The sequence below is a fragment of the Moschus berezovskii genome, chromosome 19 (genome assembly GCF_049115385.1).
Source record: "Moschus berezovskii isolate FMDL1 chromosome 19, NW_MosBer_1.0, whole genome shotgun sequence".
Classification (NCBI taxonomy): Eukaryota; Metazoa; Chordata; class Mammalia; order Artiodactyla; family Moschidae; genus Moschus; species Moschus berezovskii.
Genome location: NC_142478.1, coordinates 67355868 through 67376914, shown reverse-complemented (window position 1 = coordinate 67376914; position 21047 = coordinate 67355868). Strand labels below are relative to the sequence as shown.

The 21047-nt window shown below is 47.5% G+C and overlaps 1 protein-coding gene across 1 annotated transcript in view; it reads right to left on the bottom strand.

The window, feature by feature from the left end:
* Window positions 1-1820: 1820 nt before the first annotated feature.
* Window positions 1821-21047, bottom strand: part of SVOP (SV2 related protein) — a 66723-nt gene continuing 47496 nt past the window's right edge. Inside the window, exons 8-16 of the mRNA XM_055404689.2 lie at window positions 19628-19753; window positions 17824-17952; window positions 16696-16769; window positions 11632-11708; window positions 9560-9667; window positions 8175-8286; window positions 7149-7230; window positions 5021-5110; window positions 1821-3458 (exon numbers count right to left, since the gene is read on the bottom strand). Coding sequence (XP_055260664.1) covers window positions 3252-3458; window positions 5021-5110; window positions 7149-7230; window positions 8175-8286; window positions 9560-9667; window positions 11632-11708; window positions 16696-16769; window positions 17824-17952; window positions 19628-19753 — 1005 coding nt within the window. The 3' untranslated portion in view covers window positions 1821-3251. The remainder of the gene's footprint in view (window positions 3459-5020; window positions 5111-7148; window positions 7231-8174; window positions 8287-9559; window positions 9668-11631; window positions 11709-16695; window positions 16770-17823; window positions 17953-19627; window positions 19754-21047) is intronic.

The window sequence follows — 21047 nt, the reverse complement described above, 5'->3', positions numbered from 1 at the left end:
TCAGTTGGAACTGAGTAGCAGCCACTGCGTTTGGACAGGGCCCATGTCCTGTACTCTGCCACAATCTTCCTCTCTTCCTGTTGTTCCTTACACTTCCGTTTCCCACATTCATATTCCCCAGGAAATTAACTACTGTTCCCAGTCTTAAAGTTTTACTTCTTAAAGCTGTTCTATTCCTTGCCACTATAAAAGCCTTCATGAGAACTCTGTGTCAAGATTTCTCTCAGCTATCCCCCATCCCACCATCATTGCCTTCCTTCTCTGTAACAGAATCTCAATTTTGTGTTCAAGAGGCTCTGGGTATCCCTTGATCCAATGGGAGGTAGGCCCTTCCTTCCCCAACTAGGGGAGGGTTCATGCTGGGATGGGCATGTGACCCAGGTCTGACTAATGCAAAGCAATAGTAAATCTGCAGGACTTCTCTTTCCAGCCAAAACAACAGACTCTTTAGAAAGAAAGTTTGTTGTGACTGCTCCTTCCCCATTCTACCTCTTCTGAAAAAAAAACTTGATGCCTGGTACATTGGCAGCCATTTTGCCACCATGAAGTTTCATACTTAGGGTCAATGGCTGACATGCAGAGCAAGGTGGGGAGGGAAAGCAAAAAAAAAAAAGCTGGGTCCTTGATGACATTGTTGAGCTGAGGAACCTTCCCTGGAACTGTCTGACCCTGGGCTTGTTAAATGAACAATTAATACTCTAAAGGGTTAAATTACTATTGGTTGGTTTTGCTGTTACTGACAACTCAAGGTTATTCCAGTCCTTTGATGTTTATTGTCATAACCAAGGAAGACTTCTGATATCATCCTTCAAGGCTCTATGTTGCTTACCATTATTTAAAAATAATACATATCCATATTCAAAGTCCATCTCTAAGATACTCTTTTTTTCTCATTGCCAACACATCTCATGTATGTATTCCTGAGCATACTTGAAGTAAGGGAAAGAAAGAAACCATGTAATCCTGGCTACATTGAACATTCCTTACCATTTTCTAGTCTTTCCTAACACTGAGAGAGACAGATGACATTTCCATTAATGGAAGGGGAGCTTTTGGATGGTTCAAAATTAGATACAAAGGTTTTCAGCTACAGGTCTCATGTGTTTCAGAGGCTTGCACAATGTTTGTGGCAGCTCTTATTTCACTCAATAATATCGATTTTATAAAAGGGCATGCAATTTAGAAAGCCAAGAGTGTTCACCTTTCATTTTCTCGAGAAAACCCACAATTACAAGCTTCTTTACTCCAGCCCCTGGAATATATCTATGCCCACCAAGTTCTCCTTCCCCACCACAGTCCCCAGTTCCTCCAGATTATTTGAGGGTGAAGAGAGTGGACTTTCTCATCTGGCAGTTTCTGGTCAGCTGGAAGGCAAAAAAGACAAGCAAAGATTCTTTGTTACCCAGGAGAGCTCAGCAGACCAGAAATAATTAGAGCTTTAGCCACTTACGGTCTAAAGAAATGTGGGTAACAGAGAGAGGAAGCTCTGCCAAACTGCCCCTTCTGACTGCCTGGGCCCCGGGGGCACTGAAGAACATATGTCCAGGGACATGGGATCATGTGCACTTGATCTAGAGTTTGGGCCTGAAGGAGCTGCCCCCTGTGATCTCTACACCATGAGCAGAGAGAGTTGCTTCCAAACAGACTCAAAGTCAGCAGCCAACTGGGCACCTTTCCTCCCTTGTTGGAAAGACCATCATATTAAAGCATATGAATGCATCAAACTTACCCTGAATGGACAAAGCTGGCAAGACCATTAAGTTGAACCATCCCTAGGACGTTATGACAAACAAACTTCAACCCTTTCAATGTCCATCACCAACATGTTTTAATAAAGATGAACGTACACATTTGGCTTCTTCAAAATGTTCACTTCAAGCAGACATCTCCAAGCAGAGGGTCAGTCTTCTCTGACCTTTGATGGGATCTGGAAGCTTCCTCCTTCCTTCCCTAGGTTCCTGCCTTCATGATGGGGAAAAGGCTCATAGAAACCAAACCCTGGCAGTAGATGTTGTCTGCTGAGAACAGCATCTGCTCTTCCTCTGGAGGCCAACCCCCAAACCTGGTTGACCTCCCTGCTCTTTCATTGAAAATGCACATTTCATACACCTGGGACTCCCATTCCTCCTATGCACAGCATCTCTGCTATGTGGTCCATCACCGGAACCCAAGCAGCTGTCTCTATGGAAAGACCAAGCCAGCCCTTGACTGCAGGGGTGGCAGAGATTCCAGGGAGGAAGGAATCCTGGTCCCCTGACCCTGATGGGAGTGGGTGGTTGGGGGAGCCTCTTTCTGTTTCCCTAGCCACAGACCACAGTCAACTCCCAAATGCTGAAACCTGACTTAACTGTTTTCTTGCCCCGAGAGTCACCAGTCAGCCTGACCGAGGAGGCGGCCAGAAAAGAAGCCCCCCAGAGTGGCCTTTTCTACTTCCAAAGGTTAGGCCCCTGCTTCAGCTGTGGGCTTGGTTCTCACCTCCCTTTCACTTCCACCCCCAATTCCTGGAGGTAACAACTCTCTGAGGTTGTCATCCGGTGCAAGCCCAGCTGTTCTCGTGGTCACATTTGGATCCCCTGGAACCAAGGACAGTGACTCCAAGAAGGGGCCAGGTAGAAGCACGAAAGAGACTCAAGTTCAAATGCATGTCCATCTTCCAGAGTCTCCGCTACTCACGCCCTGGGGATGCATACTGAGGGGCCCCTTCCCCAGGAGCATTTCTCAGACCCAGGAAAAAGCTGCTCAGGCCACACCCAGGTCACCTGCAATTTCAAAGAAGAAAGCCTGGGGCTGGGGATGCAGGAGAAACCTAAGAACAGATCCAGTGGGTGGCTGGCATGTGTCATCTTACTGGATGGCAGATCTCGCAAGGGTCCATCCGGGCCTGGACTGTATCTACAGAGATCTTTTGGTTGCTGTTCACCAAGGGTGTGACTGGCTGACTCTGGATGGTGTCCACCTGGCTACTGGTGTCACTGGGCACTCCTGAGGTGGCAGTTTTCCCATGCAGATCCACAGGTTATTAACAAACCTCCACATACATATACAGAGACCCTCCCAAAGCAAAGGCCTCCCTATCCCTGGGTAGATCTCGATGAATATGAGCAAACAGTCAAGACACAAAACCTTGTTGGTCTGGGTGGTACCCTTGGGTGAGTTCTTGATGTGGGCAGTGACGATCGGTGCCCCTGCTGGGCTCCACCAGCTCCTCATGCTCTACAGCCTCAAAGACCAGTGCAGCCCCTCACTGGTAACTACTCCTGAGAGCCTGAGTTCGACCTGGCGACACCTGTGCCGTGCGCCCCTCGGCCAACCATCTCCTGGCCCCACTCCCGGTGGCTGGACTCCTGCAGTCCACGGCCTTTGGTCTCAATTGGCAAAAAGCAGGAGGCCAAGGCAGCCAGGAGGCAGCAGCCACTGTAAACGGCCAGCGTCAGGTACACGGATGATTCCAGCATCACCTGGGGGAGGGAGACACACACTGGTGAGAGTGTCCCTAATGACGCACAGGCACCACCAATCATACAGATGACACTGAGAATGCCAGGTCCTCCTGTAAGCCCTCTTTGTCACTGGACCTCAATGGAGTCCTCATGACAGCTTTATGAGGTACATACTCCAACCCCACTTTACAGAGGGAAAAACTGAGGCTCAAAAAGGATTAAGTAACATACCCGAGTTCACACAAAGACCAAGGATGGGGCTGGGATTTGAACCCAGATCCCATCAGACTCGAGAGTCTGTTTTTTTTTTTTTTGGCCATACCAGGAGGCATGTGGGATCTTAGTTCCCTGATGAGGGATCAAACCCACGCTCCTTGCATTGGAAGTGCGGAGTCTTAACCACTGGACCACCAGAGAAGTCCTTCAAGAGTCTGTTTATTTTCTCTCAAAGCAGTACATCTGCTGGCTTCCTATCTTCATGACCCAGGCAAATGACCCAGGTTTAGATGCAGCAAGTCTAAACCTCATTTCTTCAGCTGCCAAAAGGGCAGAAGGGCAGAGGTCACCTCCCAATGAGAAGATGCCTCACTTGGCATCATGCAGGTGCTTGGCAAGTTGTCAACCAGTGCTAGTTAATAGTGATGTACAATGTTCAAACACAACGGTACTGGGACAGAACAACTTGGCCAGAAAACATATTAGAATTCTATTTACACAGAAGATTCAGAAGAGAAAAAATTCACACAGACAGAATGCATACCAGTAGTTTCCAGGGGCTGGAGGGGCCAGAGCTGGGAAGTACTTGTTTAATGGATACAGAGGTTTATTTGGGGGCAAGGAAAATGCTTTGGAATTAGATCAAAGTGGTGATTCCTGACATCATGAAAGTGGTACAGGCCAGTGAATCATTCACTTTCTTTTTAAAATTTTATTTATTTGGCTGCACCACGTGGCTTGTGGGATCTTAGTTCCCCAACCAGAGATCGAACCCGGGCCCTGGCATTAGAAATGCAGAGTCCTCACCACAGGATTGACAAGGAAGTCCTCGAATTAAAATTTAGGTTAATTTTATGTTACATGACTTTTACCTCAATTTTTAAAAAAATTATTAAAAACTGGAAAAAAAATGAATTGGATATTAAAAAAAGCAAAATGACTCCAAAAAAATAAATCCCCCCCAAAAAGAAATGCTTCAAGATACAAAGACCTGAAAAACTCTGCAAGGACACTGAATCATCCAAATCGGAAACTGGGGCCTGGGACATTAGTTTCCCTCTAAGGTGTGGTGGCCTGTTTATTCTCATCCAAACTGTTTCCAGCCAAATCATCAGAAAGAGCCGAGTTTGACTCCCAGCTCCTCTACCACCCAGCTGTGTGACCTTGGACAAGTCCCGTGACTCTTCTGAGCCTCTATTTTCTCACTTGCATGCAATACGGCTGCTTTAGTAGGGCAGATTGCTAACATGAGATCAGGTCATGAACATACACTAAGGGCCATGCAGAGGCTCAGCGTCTGGTAATGGCTTGCCACCATTGGCTTTGGTCACGCCCACCCCCTCTATATTTGGGGTGACACCTACCTGAGCAATGAACGGGGTGATGAGGGCGCCCACCCTCGCCATGCCGCTGCAGGTGCCCAGACCCAGCGCTCGGGTCGCCGTGGGGTAGACCTGAAACACAGCCGCCCAAGTGGCTGCCATGAGAAAATGCAGGCCCCTCCCTCCTCTCTGGCTCAGTAATGATGGAATTCACCCTGTGGGTGGGCCGAGTTAGGGTCAATCCTGCGAGGGCGGGGTGGGGAGTCTCACCCCAAAGGGGCCAGAAAACTCAACTAAGAAGGCAGGAGGCCAAGCTGGCAGTGGGAACCTAGGAACGAGGGTCCTCTCTGCCCTGCATGCTGTGCATGCTCAGTCACTCAGTCACGTCTGACTCTTTGTGACCCCACAGACTGTAGCCTGCCAGGCTCCTCTGTCCATGGGATTTTCCAGGCAAGAATGTTGGAGTGGGTTGCCATTTCCTCCTCCAGGGGATTTTCCCAACCCAGGGATCAAACCAGGGTCTCCTGCATTGGCAGGCAGATTCTTTACTGCTGAACCATCTGAGAAGACTCTGCCCTGGGTGGTTATATCTAAATAAATAAATGAGTAAGTATGAAATTCCTACTTTTTTCTAGCATAGAGAATTTCAAGCACAGACTAAAGTAGAATGATGGAATCAATCATCTAGGACCAAGTACAGTGGCCTGTGTTGGGTTTTTTGTTTTTGCTTTTTTAAAATTTTTTGGCCATACCTCATGGCATGTGGGCTCTTAGTTCCCAGACCAGGGATCAAACCTGCACCCGCTGCATTGGAAGCACAGAATCTTAACCCCTGGACTGCCAGGAAAGTCCCACCTGTGTTAGTTTCAATCACATTCATTTCCTTTCCCTCCTAAATTATGATAAGGCAAATCCTAGAGGGGATATAGTTTTATCCACTAGATATTTCTGTATATGCCACTTTGAAGGTTTTTTTTTTCCTCGTAGAAAAAGACTGAGGACATCTCCGATGTCCACATTTGATCTTCTCCAGTGTGTGATTCTTAATGGCTGCATAGAATTCTATCATTTGGACCAATCATCATTCATTTAACCAATTTTTTCTGGGGCCTAGCCAGCTGGAATAGCTTAAGCCAGGAGTCAGCAAGCTTTTTCTTAAAGGGACAGAGAGTAAATAATCTGAGCTCTGGGGGCCAGCTGGTCTCCAGCAACTACTCAGCTCTGCTCCTGTAACACAAAAGCAGCTGTGGACAACAGTACAGGAAGGGCTGTGGCTTGTTCTGACAAAGCTTTATTAACGAACACTGACACATGGATTCCATACAATTTTCACATGTCAAGAAATATCGTTTTGATCTGGTGTTCAACTGCTTAAAAACATAAAAACCATTCTTAACTCTCGGACTAGACAAGGACAGGGAGCAGGTTGGATATGGCCCGTAGTTTGCTGATCCCTGGTATTTGCCACTGCAGACGCCGGGCCTCCTAGTCTCTGCAGGGCCAGCAGCCTTCTCCTGATTCCCTTCTGCGAGGCTCCAGCAATCAATCCACAAGCCTCTGTTGAGGGGACACTAGGCCAGACGAGCGTCAAAGCATAGGAGACCCAGGCCCTGTCTACAGGGAGCCTTAGCAGGAGTCTCCTTGGGGGACAGGCCATGCGGCAGGACCAAAAATACCAAAGAGGGGCACAGACAGTGACGGTAAAATGAAGTCAGGGGAGGGGATATCCTGGAGGGCTTCCTGGAGGAGGCAGGGTTGGAGCTGGGCCTGGAAGGTGGGTGGAGGTAGGTATCAGGACTCAGCATGATGACTCAGTGAGGGCTCTGGAGAGCTGTGCAGACCTGAGCGGCGGGGAGGAGGGGTCCTTCTCTCAGCACAGTATCTGATACATATTATTCTTTCCCTGCCTTTGCCCCTATCTAAAATAAGGTGAGATAAAATCAAATAAATATAAAACAAGCAACCCATCATCCCTGAGTGTGGGCAGACACGCTGTCACGTGGACTGTAAGTTCAGGCAATATTTTAGAGGGTGGTGTGCTTTTTCAGTCTTTCTCAAGGACAAATTTCAGTCAGAGGAGCCCAGGCTTCGTGTTTCAGGAAGTAGAGCTTCTCCCTCCACCTGCCCCCTCCCCACCACTGCTCCCAGGTATCCCTTCCCACCGTCCTACCTCAGGTGTATAAACGTAGGCTGCTTGGAAGCCTCCAGAAATAAATGCTCTTGCAATGAAGAGTAACAGAGTGAGCATATTTCTAGGATGAGGGGAAAAAAAAAAAGCAGATGAGCAAATATTAACTTTTTTTTTTAAAGTTTCTTTCAGCAGTCTTCTCTTGCCCAGGTAGAATTTATGTCCTAGAAATTGGCAAAGCCCACCTTACCCAACACACATTCAGGTAGGCATGCAGACACACACATCCCAGTGGTCTCTCTGAAGGCCGGCTTTTATAAGTTTATCATTCTCCAAAGTTCCAGGCTGAGATGGAAACATCGGTGGTGCCCAGGGTGGGGGTGAGGTTGGGGAGAAGTGATATAAATCATCCAAAGTCCAGGTAGGACCTAGTGGGGACAGGAATTGAGCTAGGAACCAGCTGAACCAGAGAAAGTAAACTTCTCTTCAGTATTTTGAGGACAATCCTGATCCCCAACCCCCTGATCCATTGTTCCCACAATGTCTTTGAATATCAGCATTCCCAGATCTAAGCTACATCTCCAGACTGTTCCCAGATCTCTCATCTGCAGTTTGGTCTGGGGTCTCTCCAAGGTCAGCACAGGCCAGTTCTACCTTTGGAGGCTCTTGATAGATGGAAAAAATGGGGCAATGCCGAAAGCAGATTATAAAACAGGACCTTGAAACAGTGCCATGGAACAAATGAACACTTATAACCCATATACGAATTAAACAGCTAAATGCATGTGCTCGCTGGGAGATGATGTCAAACGTCTAAATGTGATGGTGACGGAGTAAACTTTGGGCGAAAGTGCCCTCCTACCCTCACCCGCATCAGAGGCCCCAACTTTCAGCCTGGTCTGTGGGTCAGTTATGAGGCAGCCAACAGACTCAGACCTAGGGAGGGGGTGGAGGGATTTTCAGATGACCCTCAGAGGGTGTAATCCACAGCTTGCAAGTCCTAAGAGCCACTGACGACCAGCTGAGAAATAAGCCAGCTGGCCACAGAAAGCTGGTGTCATGACCTACCTTCCGACACAGATAAACAGTAGAAGGCTGCAAAAGGAGAAAACGACGAAACACAGGGCCATGGTCTTTTTGCGGCCCAGGCGGTCGATAATCCAGAGAGTCACAAGGACACCTGCAAGGGAGCAGGGGTACCATGGGAGGTGGTGTCTGACATGGTTCCCCACGACCCCCACCTCCCGGTCTTCACATCTATGTACTCCCCTCCCCTTGAGAGTGGGCTAGATCTCATGACCCACTTCTAATGACTAGTATGGCTGAAGTGATGCAATGTCACTTCTTTTTTTTGAGCCAAAAGATTTTATATGGGGAATACCCTTGAGCCTAGTGGTTAGGACTCTTGTGCTTTCGCTGCGGAGGGTGTGGGTTCAAACCCTGGTTGGGGAACTAAGATCCCACAAACCACGTGGAACAGGCAAAAATTATTTTATATCAATATTTGCTTATGATAAAAAGACTTACAGAAGTGTAAAAACCATCACTTAAAATTGTACTTTCCGTAAGTGTCATTAATGTTACTAGACGTAGACAGTCTGCTTCAAAACACATTGAGTTACTCAGAAGCAAAAGTGACTCCTCCTGGGAAGTCGGATGAGGGGTGGGAAGCGCTAGGGCAGTAGACTATGGCTCCATTATAATCCCTAGCACAATTGGTTTTTCCACGTGTGTGATTACTGTGATGAAATGCTTTAAAACAATGATATTTTAATAAAGCAAGAATGGCCTACAATTCAGAGTGCTTGTACAGGCCCAATAAAAACCTGGTGCTTAAATTTTTTAAAAAATGCTTTATGTTATATGTCTCCAGTTCAGTTCAGTTCAGTTGCTCAGTCGTGTCCACCTCTTTGTGACCCCACGGATGGCAGCATGCCAGGCTTCCCTGTCCATCACCAAGTCCCAGAGCCTACTCAAACTCATCATGTCGGTTATATGTCTATTACAAAGTATATCTATGAATCTTGGGCAGTGACTAAGATTATAGCTTTTTAAAATTAACTTTATGCCAGAAGTGACCTCCCTAGTGACAAACGGACATATGTCTATAAGACTGGCATAGGACTGACAATCCCTGGTTGTCCAGTGGTTAGGATTTAGCACTTTTACTGCTGTGGGCTCATGTTCAATCCCTGGTTGGGGAACTAAGATCCCACATCCCGTTGGGCGCAGCAAAAAAAAAAAAAAGATGACGGAAAAAGATAGATCACCTTTGCTTTCTGTGAAGCATAGAGTAAAATGTCAGCCCCTTCACAGTTCTTGACAACTTGTAGCTAAAGTTTGAAAACAAATCCCGGCTTTTTTTAGAAATGGGATTTGCTTCCAGCTGGCAAGAGGTTACACCACGTTCTCAGGCTGCACTGTCCCAGCCCCGCCTGGCGCAGGCCCCTCACCTGGGAACTCAGACAGCGTGGTCCACAGCAGGTCCATGTAATCCTCCTCACTCAGGTACTCGCAGGCCAGGCTGCATTTGGCCTCTACTGCCTTCTTCCGGCTGGAGACTGGGAGGTGGAGAGAGAAAGGGGAAGAGGCACGCGGTGTTGAATCGCGTCCTCCCGTTCCCCATGCCTCCTTCCCTGGGTTATGATTCAGCTGGGATGCTGGGGAAGGTGCACAGGCTCAGGACTCAGACCAACTCAGGGTGCCTCCCCCACCAGCAGTGTCAGAGCTCCATCTCTTTAAGCCCCAGCTTCCTGACAATCCGGGGGCTAAAAATGGTTGAGAGGCTGGAAGCAGGCTGTGTACACGAATGTGCTCAGACCAGAAGTGGGCCTTCCCAGGTGGCACAGTCGTAAAGAATCCACCCACCTGCCAATGCAGGAGAAGTAGGAGATGCGGGTTGTCCCTGGGTCAGGAAGATCCCCTGGAGGAGGAAATGGCAACCCTCTCCAGCATTCTTGCCTGAGAAAGCCATGGACAGGGGAGCCTGGCGGCTACAGTCCATAAGGTAGCACAGTGGGACCCAACCGAAGTGACTTAGCACACACCATGACGAATTTACTCACCTCTTTCAAGTCTTTCTCTAAATCTCACCTGCTCATCAAGGCCATCTTGACCACCCCGTTTAAAACTCTGACTTACCCATGGCCCCTTACTCTGCCCCACACTCCTGACCTCCCGTACCTTGTGTGATCTTTTTGCCCTCATGTCATCTGTTAGGAAATAGAGTGAAAGACTTTGAAAGGGCATAACGTCCTGTCCTGTGACTCCTTACAGGTTATCTCACCTTTCACATCCTTAAGCTCTTTCACAACTCCACATGATAGAATACTAACACTAATGCCAATGATTCTTGCCCACAAAAATGCAAGTTGTGTCTGGCAGTGATGCAATCGATTATCGGCCTTCCACACACTGCCAGTTTTTGGCACATTGCTAACCTGGGAAGGGAGGGGCTGCAGAAACAAGGGAGGAGCCATCAAGACATACTTGTGCAGCCTGGTTTCTCCTCAAGGAATACACATCAGAATATCTTTGAGTTCTATAGGCACTGAGGTCCCCACCCAGAAGGAGGATGGCAGCTCCAGACTGAGCACAAGATTCTTGGGACATCACCCAGTTACTTCACCACCAACCAATCGGAAGAAAGCCACACAACCTGCAGCTCTCCTCCCCCACCACCAAAGTCTGCCTATAAAAACCAAACCCCAAATTTATAACTGAACTGCTTCCTCGGGGCAGTTCATTTAAGACTCTCTCACAACCCCCAGCGAGATGGGACTCTGCTATCTTATTAATAATACCAATCCTCATACCAATAAACAAAACAGTTAACTCAGATTAAGAGGACTTCATATGAAAAAGATAATTGGGCAAATCCTGCAAACAGACAAGAACTCCATCCCTTTATCTCCCATCCTGAGTTCAATGCTAGGAATCTAATATTCTCTTAAAGACAGATCGGTTTGAAAGCCCAGACATCTGTATATAGATTTTGCTTGTTATTCTTTCCTCTTGTCCAGTGGTTCCCATCTCCAGATCCACAACAGAATCACCTGGGGAGCTTTAAAAACCCACTCAGGCCTGGGCCACACCCCCAAAGATGCTGATTAAATTGGCCTAGGCATTGTTTAAAAGGCACTGCCTTTGTTTAAAAGCTCCCCCAGGTGATTCTGTTGTGTGGCCAGGATTGAGCTCCAACCTGGTTCTCAGACTTACACACACAGAGGATGGCTCCACAGGGTCACAGCCGTAAAACTCAGGGATGGACTTCGTGGACCTCTTCAGGGGACGTAAGATACGATTCTGCTCTAAGGTCACGTCTATCATGATAAGATTGTCCGGGTTTCTACAGAACCTCTCAGAAACCACAGCCCAGCTCTTTCATATTCAGATTTTGCAGAAGCTTGCTCGGGGAGTCTGTGCAAGGCCAGGCCCTGCAAGGGCAGGACCAGGGCTGGGACAGTGTATATGACCTTGTGTGTTGGGTGGAGGGCATTAACTGCTAGAGGGCTGTGATACTCACTGCTGCAGACATCTCCCGCTTGGAAGAGCTCGGTGGTGAGCAGGACTAAGCCATAGTAAGAAAACGCATTGGAAAACCTGCCAGGAAGCAAGCAAGAAGCATAAGGAAATGATAGGAGAAATGCAAGCCCCCCTTCCCATTCCATTGTGAAGGACTTCCACCCACAGCAGCAGAGACGAGGCTTTGGGCTCAGGCCACACTGGGCCTTTGGGGGTTTTCCTGGACTGCTTGAGCAAGAAGAAGATGGGTACAAAACACACTGATGGGCTAAAAGGAAGTGATCCTCTGTCCTTTGCAAGAACAAGAATATTGAATTATAGGGACTTCCCTGGCAGTCCAGTGGTTAAGATAAATGCAGGAGGCATGGGTTTGCTCCCCTATCAGGGGACTAAGATCCACATGCTGCATAGTGCAACCAAAAAAAAAAAAAAATACAAACCCAAAAGAACTGAATTATATCACAGATAAGCCACCCCCAAAGCTGTTCACTCAACTGGCAAAAGGAGGGGAAAAAATGGGGGAACCAAAAATTTGGTAGAAAAGTCATTTTGACAGATGTCAACAGATGTTAAGAGCTTTGGGGTTGAGCTGAATAGGGAAGAGAAGGGAGATACATTTAATAATATAGGTATTCCCCACTTTCTGAAAGCTTGCTTCGCTATACTTCACTTTTACGAAATCTATATTAGTACCTGTTTTTGCTCACCAGAAGAAATCCAAAGAGGATTTTCACTTTTACAAAAAAGGGGGGAGAGCAAAAATAGCATCCAGTGTTTGTTTTATGGAGGCAACCCTTGCCCCAAGCAGCGACTGTGGCGCCACCAAGCTCCTTCCCAGAGAACTACGCTCAGCATCTCAGCATCAAGCTGCCATTAGCTTTTTTTTTTTTAATTATTTTACTGAAGTACAGTTGATTTACAATGTTGCATTAATTTCTGCTGTGCAGCAAAGTGATTCAGTTATACATAGAAATACACTCCTTTTCAGATTCAAGCTGCCATTCCCTTCGAACCGTGTCTGTGAGCATCTGTACTTTATTTCCATTTATTATTTCTTTGATTAGCAAGATGTTCTTTATTCTTGTTTAGTCACTAAGTTGTGTCCGACTTTTTCTGTGACCCAATGGACTGTGACCCGTCAGGCTCCTCTGACCATGGGATTTCTCAGGCAAGAATACTGGGGTGGGTTGCCATTTCCTTCTCCAGGGGATCTTCCCCACCCAGAGATGGAACCTGTGTCTCCTGCTTGGCAGGCAGATTCTTCACCACTGAGCCACCTGGGAAGCCGCAAGCAAGATGTGTCCTCAGGTGATTACTTCTTCGCTTTATGCCACTTCAGCTTGAGAAAGCTTTCACTGGAACACTCTACTTTTGTGACATTTTAATTTACTTATTTTTAATTGAAGTATAATTGCTTCACAATATTGTGTTGGTTTCTGCCATACATCAACATGACTCAGCCATAGGTATACACATGTTCCCTCCCTCTTAAACCTCCCTCCCACCTCCCACCCGATCCCACCCCTCTAGGTTGTCACAGAGCTCCAGTTTGAGCTCCCTGGGTCATAGAGCAAATTCCCACTGGCCACCTATCTTACAGACGGTAGTGTATGTTTCCATGTACTCTCTCCATTCATCCCACCCTCTCCTTCCCTGGTCTGTGTCCACAAGCCTGTTCACTATGTCTGCATCTCCACTGCCGCTGCTGCTGCTAAGTGGCTTCAGTCGTGTCCGACTCTGTGCGACCCCATAGACAGCAGCCCACGAGGCTCCGCCTCCCTGGGATTCTCCAGGCAAGAACACTGGAGTGGGTTGCCATTTCCTTCTCCAACATGTGAAAATGAAAAGTGAAAGTGAAGTTGTTCAGTCGTGTCCAACTAGTAGCGACCCCATGGACTGCAGCCTACCAGGCTCCTCTGTCCATGGGATTTTCTAGGCAAGAGTACTGCAGTGGCTTGCCATTGCCTTCTCCGGCATCTCCACTGCTGCCCTACAAATAGGTTCTTCAATACCACCTTTCTAGATTCCATATATATGCGTTAGTATATGATATTTGTTTTTCTTTTTCTGACTTACTTCACTCTGTATAATAGGCTCTAGCTTCATCTACCTCATTAAGTGAAAATGAAAGTCGCTCAGTAGTCTCCGACTCTTTGCGACCCCATGGACTATGAAGTCCATGGAATTCTCCGGGCCAGAATACTGGAGTGGGTAGCCGTTCCCTTCTCCAGGGGATCTTCCCAACCCAGGGATCGAACCCAGGTCTCCTGCATTATAGTCATTAGAACTGACTCAAATGCAGAATACTCTACTTTTGAATAGCAGGGGCGAGGAAACTGCAGAGCTCTGTCTCCGTGTTCAACTGAATCACTTCACCAAGCATTTATTAAACACCTGCTCTGTGCCCAGTCAAGTGTGGAGTCTGCATACTTCATAGGCATTTCAGATCAGAATGACGCAGTTAATTAAATTCCGACAGTTCCAGGAACCAGAATACTCAAGTCTGTAGGGTCAGAATATTGCATCCTGTAGTACAGCTACGTGGACGCTCAGTCATTATCAGAAGCCGATGATTAATTTCCTTGCCTTACAATATGTGCTCCCAAATGTGATTTCTATAGTATTCTAAAATTAGGCTGTAATCAATTGCTTAGGATTTAAGTAGTGTCCGTCCAACAGAATCACATGCACTCAAAGAAACTCTCAATTCTGTGTCCCCTCCTTTTAAAGTATCCTGCCAGCTCCATGCGTGGGCTGGGCACATGGCAGGTATTAAAGCCTGGTGAGCTGATTCAGTTCTTGGGGGGCATTAGGGCAGAGCTGGCACCTGGTGCTGTACATCATCAAAGCCCTCCCCACCCCTGCTATACTCCACCCCCCTACCCTGCTGCAACTGCCCTTTTTGAGGACACTCCCCTGCTCATTTGCACCACTGCTCAAAGGTGAACAGGAAAAGTGAGAACTGGTGAAAACAGGTCACAAAGCCTTAACCGGGCTAATTTTCCACACTGTTAATGCCGCAGAAATTACACAGTTGGCAGAGTTGAGAGAACGGCTGAAATCTGACTAGCTGTGGGGTGGAAGGTAAGTACTCACTACAAATGCCCTCTAGTCAGTGCCACGGTTGTTATCTAAGGAAAAGTGGAATGAGATAAAACTGAAAGTTCTGAGAACCCCATGTTGACCGAGTCAGGGGTTCCCACAATACGGGCCCTGTGCTGGGCGGTACCCAAGGTGCCATAAATGGAGAGTGGGCTGGGTACAGCAAAAGAATCTCTGTGAAAAAAAGATTCCCCTACGTTTCCTTTTGATTCTTGAATCGTGTGTCAGTCTTACTTATGTGCTAACAAGTCCCTAACGCCTCTCCTCTCTGTCTGTCTCTTAAGCACAGAGGCTTCGTGCCTCCTGCCTTGGTAAACCACCAATTCAGCTGCTTTTTACTGTATCGTCATCCCTCAGGATCTGTGGGGGATGGGTTCCAGGAGCCCCTGCGGACACCAGAATCCTTGGATGCTCAAGTCCATTATATAAAATGGTGTAGTGTTTACACGTAACCTACACATGTGTGTGCATACATGCTCAGTGGTGTCCGACTCTGCAGGCCCATGGACTATAGGCCACCAGGCTCCTCTGTCCATGGGATTTTTCAGGCAAGAATACTGGAGTGGGTTGCCATTTCCTCCTCCAGGGGATCTTCCTGACCCCGGGATTGAACCCTTGACTCCTGCATTGCCTCTTTACCGCTGAGCCACCAGGGAATCCCACATATCCTCCTGTATACTTCAGATCATCTCTGGATTACTTATAATACCAAATACAATGTAAGTGCCGTGCAAAGAATTGTAACTACAATGTAAACACTATGTGCTGCTGCTGCTAAGTCGCTTCAGTCGTGTCCGACTCTGTGCGACCCCATAGTCGGCAGCCACCAGGCTCTGCCGTCCCTGGGAGTCCCCAGGCAAGAACACTGGAGTGGGTTGCCATTTCCTTCTCCACTATGTAAATAGTTGCAAATGCACAGCAATTTCAAGTTTTGCTTTTTAGAACTTCCTGGAATTTTTTTTTTCTATTATTTTCCATCTATAGTTGGCTGAACTGTGGTGTTGGAGAAGACTTGAGAGTCCCTTGGGCTGTAAGGAGATCCAACCAGTCCATCCTAAAGGAGATCAGTCCTGGGTGTTCATTGGAAGGACTGATGTTGAAGCTGAAACTCCAATACTCTGGCCATCTGATGCAAATAGCTGACTCATTTGAAAAGACTCTGATGCTGGGCAAGATTGAGGGCAGGAGATGGGGACAACAGAGGATGAGATGGTTGGATGGCATCACTGACTTGATGGACATAGGTTTGGGTGGACTCCGGGAGTTGGTGGTGGACAGGGAGGCCTGGCGTGCTGTGGTTCATGGAGTCATAAAGAGTCGGATATGACTGAGCGACTGAACTGATAGTTGGCTGAATCCTTGAGTGAAGCCTGCGGCTAGGGAGGGCTGACCATATTTATCTTTAAAAGTGACTTCTGTCTATGGTCTGCAATTACAGTTTTTCCTTAAAGCAGTTATACAAAGTTTCCTTTTAAAAGACATTTATTTTTCCTACTGTATAGCACAGGCTATTACATTCAGTGTCCTGGGATAAACCATAACAAAAAGAAGATAAAAAGAATGTATACATATATACATATGTGTATAACTATATCAAAAGAATATAAGAAAAGAATATAAAAAAATGTATACATCAGTTCAGTTCAGTCGCTCAGTCGAGTCCGACTCTTTGCGACCCCATGAATCAGTTCAGTTCTATAATTGAGTCACTTTGCTATACAGCAGAAATTAACACAGCATTGTAAATCAACTACAAATTATCAGAGTAAAAAGTGAGTCAAATAAAAGAAGACTAAGCAAACAATAGTACAGGGGATACTTGAATAACACAGAGGTCAGGAAAGTGATGCTCAGTTTTGCAAATGTTGCCCAAGATGGAAGAGTTTTCATTGCATCAAGTTCAAACAAAACCCCAAGCAGGGTGCAGATGAGGGGGACCCAAGCATGAACAAACAGCTCTTACCATATAAACCACAGCAACAAGGTTGTCCATCTAAAATGGGGTGTGAAAAGGTCCCTCATTTTGCCTCGGTCTTCCTGTTTCAAGACAAAGAATGCCATTTACTCTCCTCTCCTGCAGATGTGTGGGCAGTGGCCATGCCACTTTCCTACCCCAGAAGGAAATATCCGCCCCCCCCCAGAAAAATACTCACTGCTGGGCACCCTGGAACACAGGGAGGCCCCTGCGGCAGCCGCTCCGTTCCAAAGAGAAGCCCACCACTGGAGCACCCAGCCTTGTCACTTTCGCTTTGCAACACACATTGGAAATCACTGTATACTTTCTCCATCCAGAGCATCTTCACACAGAAGGGAGTGGGGAGAACGCAGTCTATCCCCAAAGGCAACTAAACGAGCTTCCTGCCTGCCAGGCTCTTTGGGAGGCCCCCCTGCCCTACCCCTGTGCTTCCCAAAGCAAATCTGGGGTATGTCCTTGGCTTCCATGCTGTCAGACCCAGCCTAATACTTCCTCTCGAGCTGGTGAAATTCCATTCAGTTCTTTTTGCCCAAAATAGAAACAATCAGAAATATAATTTTATTTTTAAAATTAATTTCCTCATAAGCTCTGTTGTTTGCTTAACGGTGTTTGTGATGTTTCTACAAGCTGCAGGGTTGATTCACGAGGGCAGGGACTGCAGCCTTTAAATCTGGCTCCTTTCCCCCCTGCACCTGGGGCAGGTGCCCATCTGTTTGTACTGCAGTGGAGTCCCTGAGGCGTTGCCGTGGGGAGCGACACACCACCCATTAAGCATGTCTACACAGGCCGGTGTAATACCCTGGACGTAAGTCTATCACGGCGCTTCCTAATGTGGTTTTATTGTTGAGTAACACATCTGCTAATCAGACTGCCTGGGTGCTCAAAGAGAAAATCGAAGCAGGAGTTACAGGACCCATGAGGGGACATTATAGGACATTTCTCTAGTCACTGGCTAAAGGCTCCAGGTGGCAGTTTTAAGACTTGGCAATGAAAATACACAAATTGAAGTTGCCAAATTCCCCTTGCGGGTCCTGCCCACTGTACCCCTACCCTCTCACGTACACAAGCTTCCCAGCTCGTGCGGCAACACATACAGTCTGTCCACTTGGCACTGACCTGTCTGGAAATGATGAGTTTCCCCAGAGGCATGGGAGCTCCGTTTTCCGTGGCTATCCTCTTTAAGGTGGCGATGGCCTTCTCCTGGTTCCCCGACAGCACATCATACCTCGCACTCTCCGGCAGCCACTATGGGGACAGGAGACCGAGATGTGGCCGGTTGGGGCGGAACAGAACCCTTGGTCCCAGCCATATGCTCTCACCTGTGTGTGAAGTCCTTAAGGCTGGAGGCTCTGGGGCCAGAAACCTGGCTTCAAGTCTCGGCACTGTCATTGATTATAATGGCTTTATGACCTTAAACAATAACCTGACCTCTCTGTGCCTCCATTTCCTCAATGGGGATAATAATAGATCCTCCCTGTTAGGATTGTTGAGAGGATTAGATGGGATTATCCTAAACGCTCAGCACAGTGCTGTGAATGGTTGATACAGTTGCCATTGTGGTTGTTGTTATGACTATAATTTGGTGCTTCTGAGTTCCAGGTGATGGCTGAATTAAGACTGCCGCCAAAAAAGAAAAAGTTTCACCGCTCTCAATACCACCATCACCATCACCTCTACTTCTCAAGGAACTACACCTCACCCATGTTTAGCGTCATCCTGCAAACTCAATCTAAGAGATAGAAAGAAATCAGAAATACCTTTAGGCCTAATAGAGTACCAACCTCACATGACTAGATAAAGCTATCTCCATAAAACAAAGTAAGTCATCTGTGAAATAAGACAGTATGAGACTTGGAGTCAGAAGATCTGGTTCAAGTGATTTCTGTTGCTTATTTGCTGTGTGCCTTTTGACAAGTCAATCAACATCTCTGGGCCTCAGTTTCCTCATCAGTAAAATGAGAATGTAGCAGAGATTAAAATTCATGCTTCCCTTTCCATAGTATAGAGAGTTGTCTTCAGATATGGCTACCCAGGCAGAAACTACATTTCCCAGCACCTCTTGCACCTAGGCAAGGCCATGTGACAGGCTTTCTCCAGTGGCATGTAAGCAGAATATTCCTGGCCAAGTTATGCCCTTCTTCAGTCTATGTGTAGAAGATTCCAAGGGCCTCCGTGGTGGCTCATCAGTAAAGAATCCACCTGCTGTTGCAGGAGACATGGGTTCCATCTCTGGGTCAGGAAGAGCCCTTAGAGAAGGAAATGGCAACCCACTCCAGTATTTTTGCCCAGAAAATCCCATGGATGGAGGAGCCTGGCGGGCTACAGTCCATGGGTTGCAAAGAGTTGGACATGACTTGGTGACTAAACAACAACGGAAGATTCCAAAGCCCCAGACATTAACAGAGCTACAAGCTAGAAGGAACCTGGGCCCAGAATCACACTTGTCAAACAGAAAGCACCCATTCTGGACTGTTCTGTGAATGAGAAATAAACTCCTATCAAGTTAAGTTACTGAATATGTAGGCTTTGCTTGTTACAGAAGCATCCAGCCACGCTTGAAGCCAGATATTTAAAATTCTATCATATGGGTTGATTTGGGTTTTTGTCACTTGCAACTGAAGAATGCCAGCTATTCCAAACACACTCCCCTTAAGTGTAGATCCTGCAGTGGTGGGGTGGGGCAAGAGATCTCCCACCCCCTTGATGTGTCCCTCAAGGACATCCCAGAAGAGTCAGTCTGGAGCAAACCTGACACCCTATACTGGGCCTACCCCTGGCCCTGTTCCTTTGTCTCATCTCCTGATCAAAAGAAATAATCTTAAACGTGGCTTTGGTGCCCTCCTCCACACCCTCCCCACCAAAATACAGTGAATGGCAAGAGATCAAAAGCAAAGGCTGAGGCCTCTTAAAGGATACCTACAAAGCACAGGACTGCAAAGAGGAGGAGTGGGACAGCGGACAGGATGAGCAGCCAGCGCCAGCCCAGGCTGGGCATCACGAACACTGCCAGGACGACCTCGAACACTGTCCCGATGGCCCAGAACACCTGGCAGGGGAGAATGGGCGTCAGTCACGGCGCAGCTTTGGCCAACAGAGGGTGCAATTCCAGGGCCACTGTAGACAAGGTTATCCATGTGGGCGAGAGGACCCCTGAGGTCAGGAAAGTAAGAATGGCCGTCCCTTTTCCTGTGGTCCACATGGGTGGGCCAGGCCTCCACGCTGTCCAGCTCCTGAGGGCGCCACTCACACTGTATCATATTGCATGGCACCCACTGCAGTGTGCACTGTGGCAGCTCTGGTTACGGAGATCAAAATGATCGATATTGTGTGAGGTCAACAGAGTAGTGGACACATTGATTTTTGTCTACTGACGTTCACCTTCCTTGCCCAAGAGTGCCCTGGTCTCCTTTATCAGAACTGCCGCTCCCCTGTGGAGCTGAACATCTTCTGTCTGCTTCTCTGAGTCACTCCATGCTTTTCCACCTTGCTCTTTGTATGGATCTCATCCACAGACTCCTTGTCCTCTGGCTTTACATTGGGTGCAGCCAATGGGGAACCCCATAAGGAGGTGAGAGGAAAGACAGACAGGGGTGTTTATCCTACCAGGATGGGCATGGACTGGCTGCACCCTTCAGCTTAAGGTCCTCAGAAAGGACAAGGAGCAGGCAATGAGGGCCACTCAGGGTTCAGGATCAGCAGCAGATGCATTTCAGTATTTAAACTGGCTCATCCATACCATTGTGGACCAGCTGACCACCAGCCCTGATTGGTCAGGGGTGGACACAGTCAGGACAGTCAGGCAGTGGGGTCAGTGTGATCAATACTATTATGTGAAAAAAAAATACTGCCACGTGGTCATGGTGATTAGGGAGGATTCTGACTCAGTGTCCAGCAGGGACAAATAAATAATATTTCCACTCCATTAGGCAGTTGTAAATTTGTCCTGAGGGCTTCCAGATCGTAGCTGGAAAACAGGTCATAGGACCCTGGCAGAGGAAGCGCTTGAGAGGGACTGACTGGTCCAGGAGAGTTCTAAGGCAGTCTACTGGCCACAGAGGTGGCCGTGAATGGGGATCTCACATATTACATGAGTGAGTCTGGATACAAACAGAGTTAATGAATGATGACAGGTGAAGGGCAGAGTTTGGTCCACTCAGGCTACACTATACAACTCTCAGATAAAAGTCATTTCTAGTTCCAGAAGGACGTTCTACCTGCCTGCCACTAGTTCGTTTTTTTTTCAGGGATGGTAGACTGGTTTTGCTTGTTGTTGGAGGAATTTATCCATATTGCAAAACCACCATGTTGAAATCAACATAACTGATTCTTTTAACCCTTGC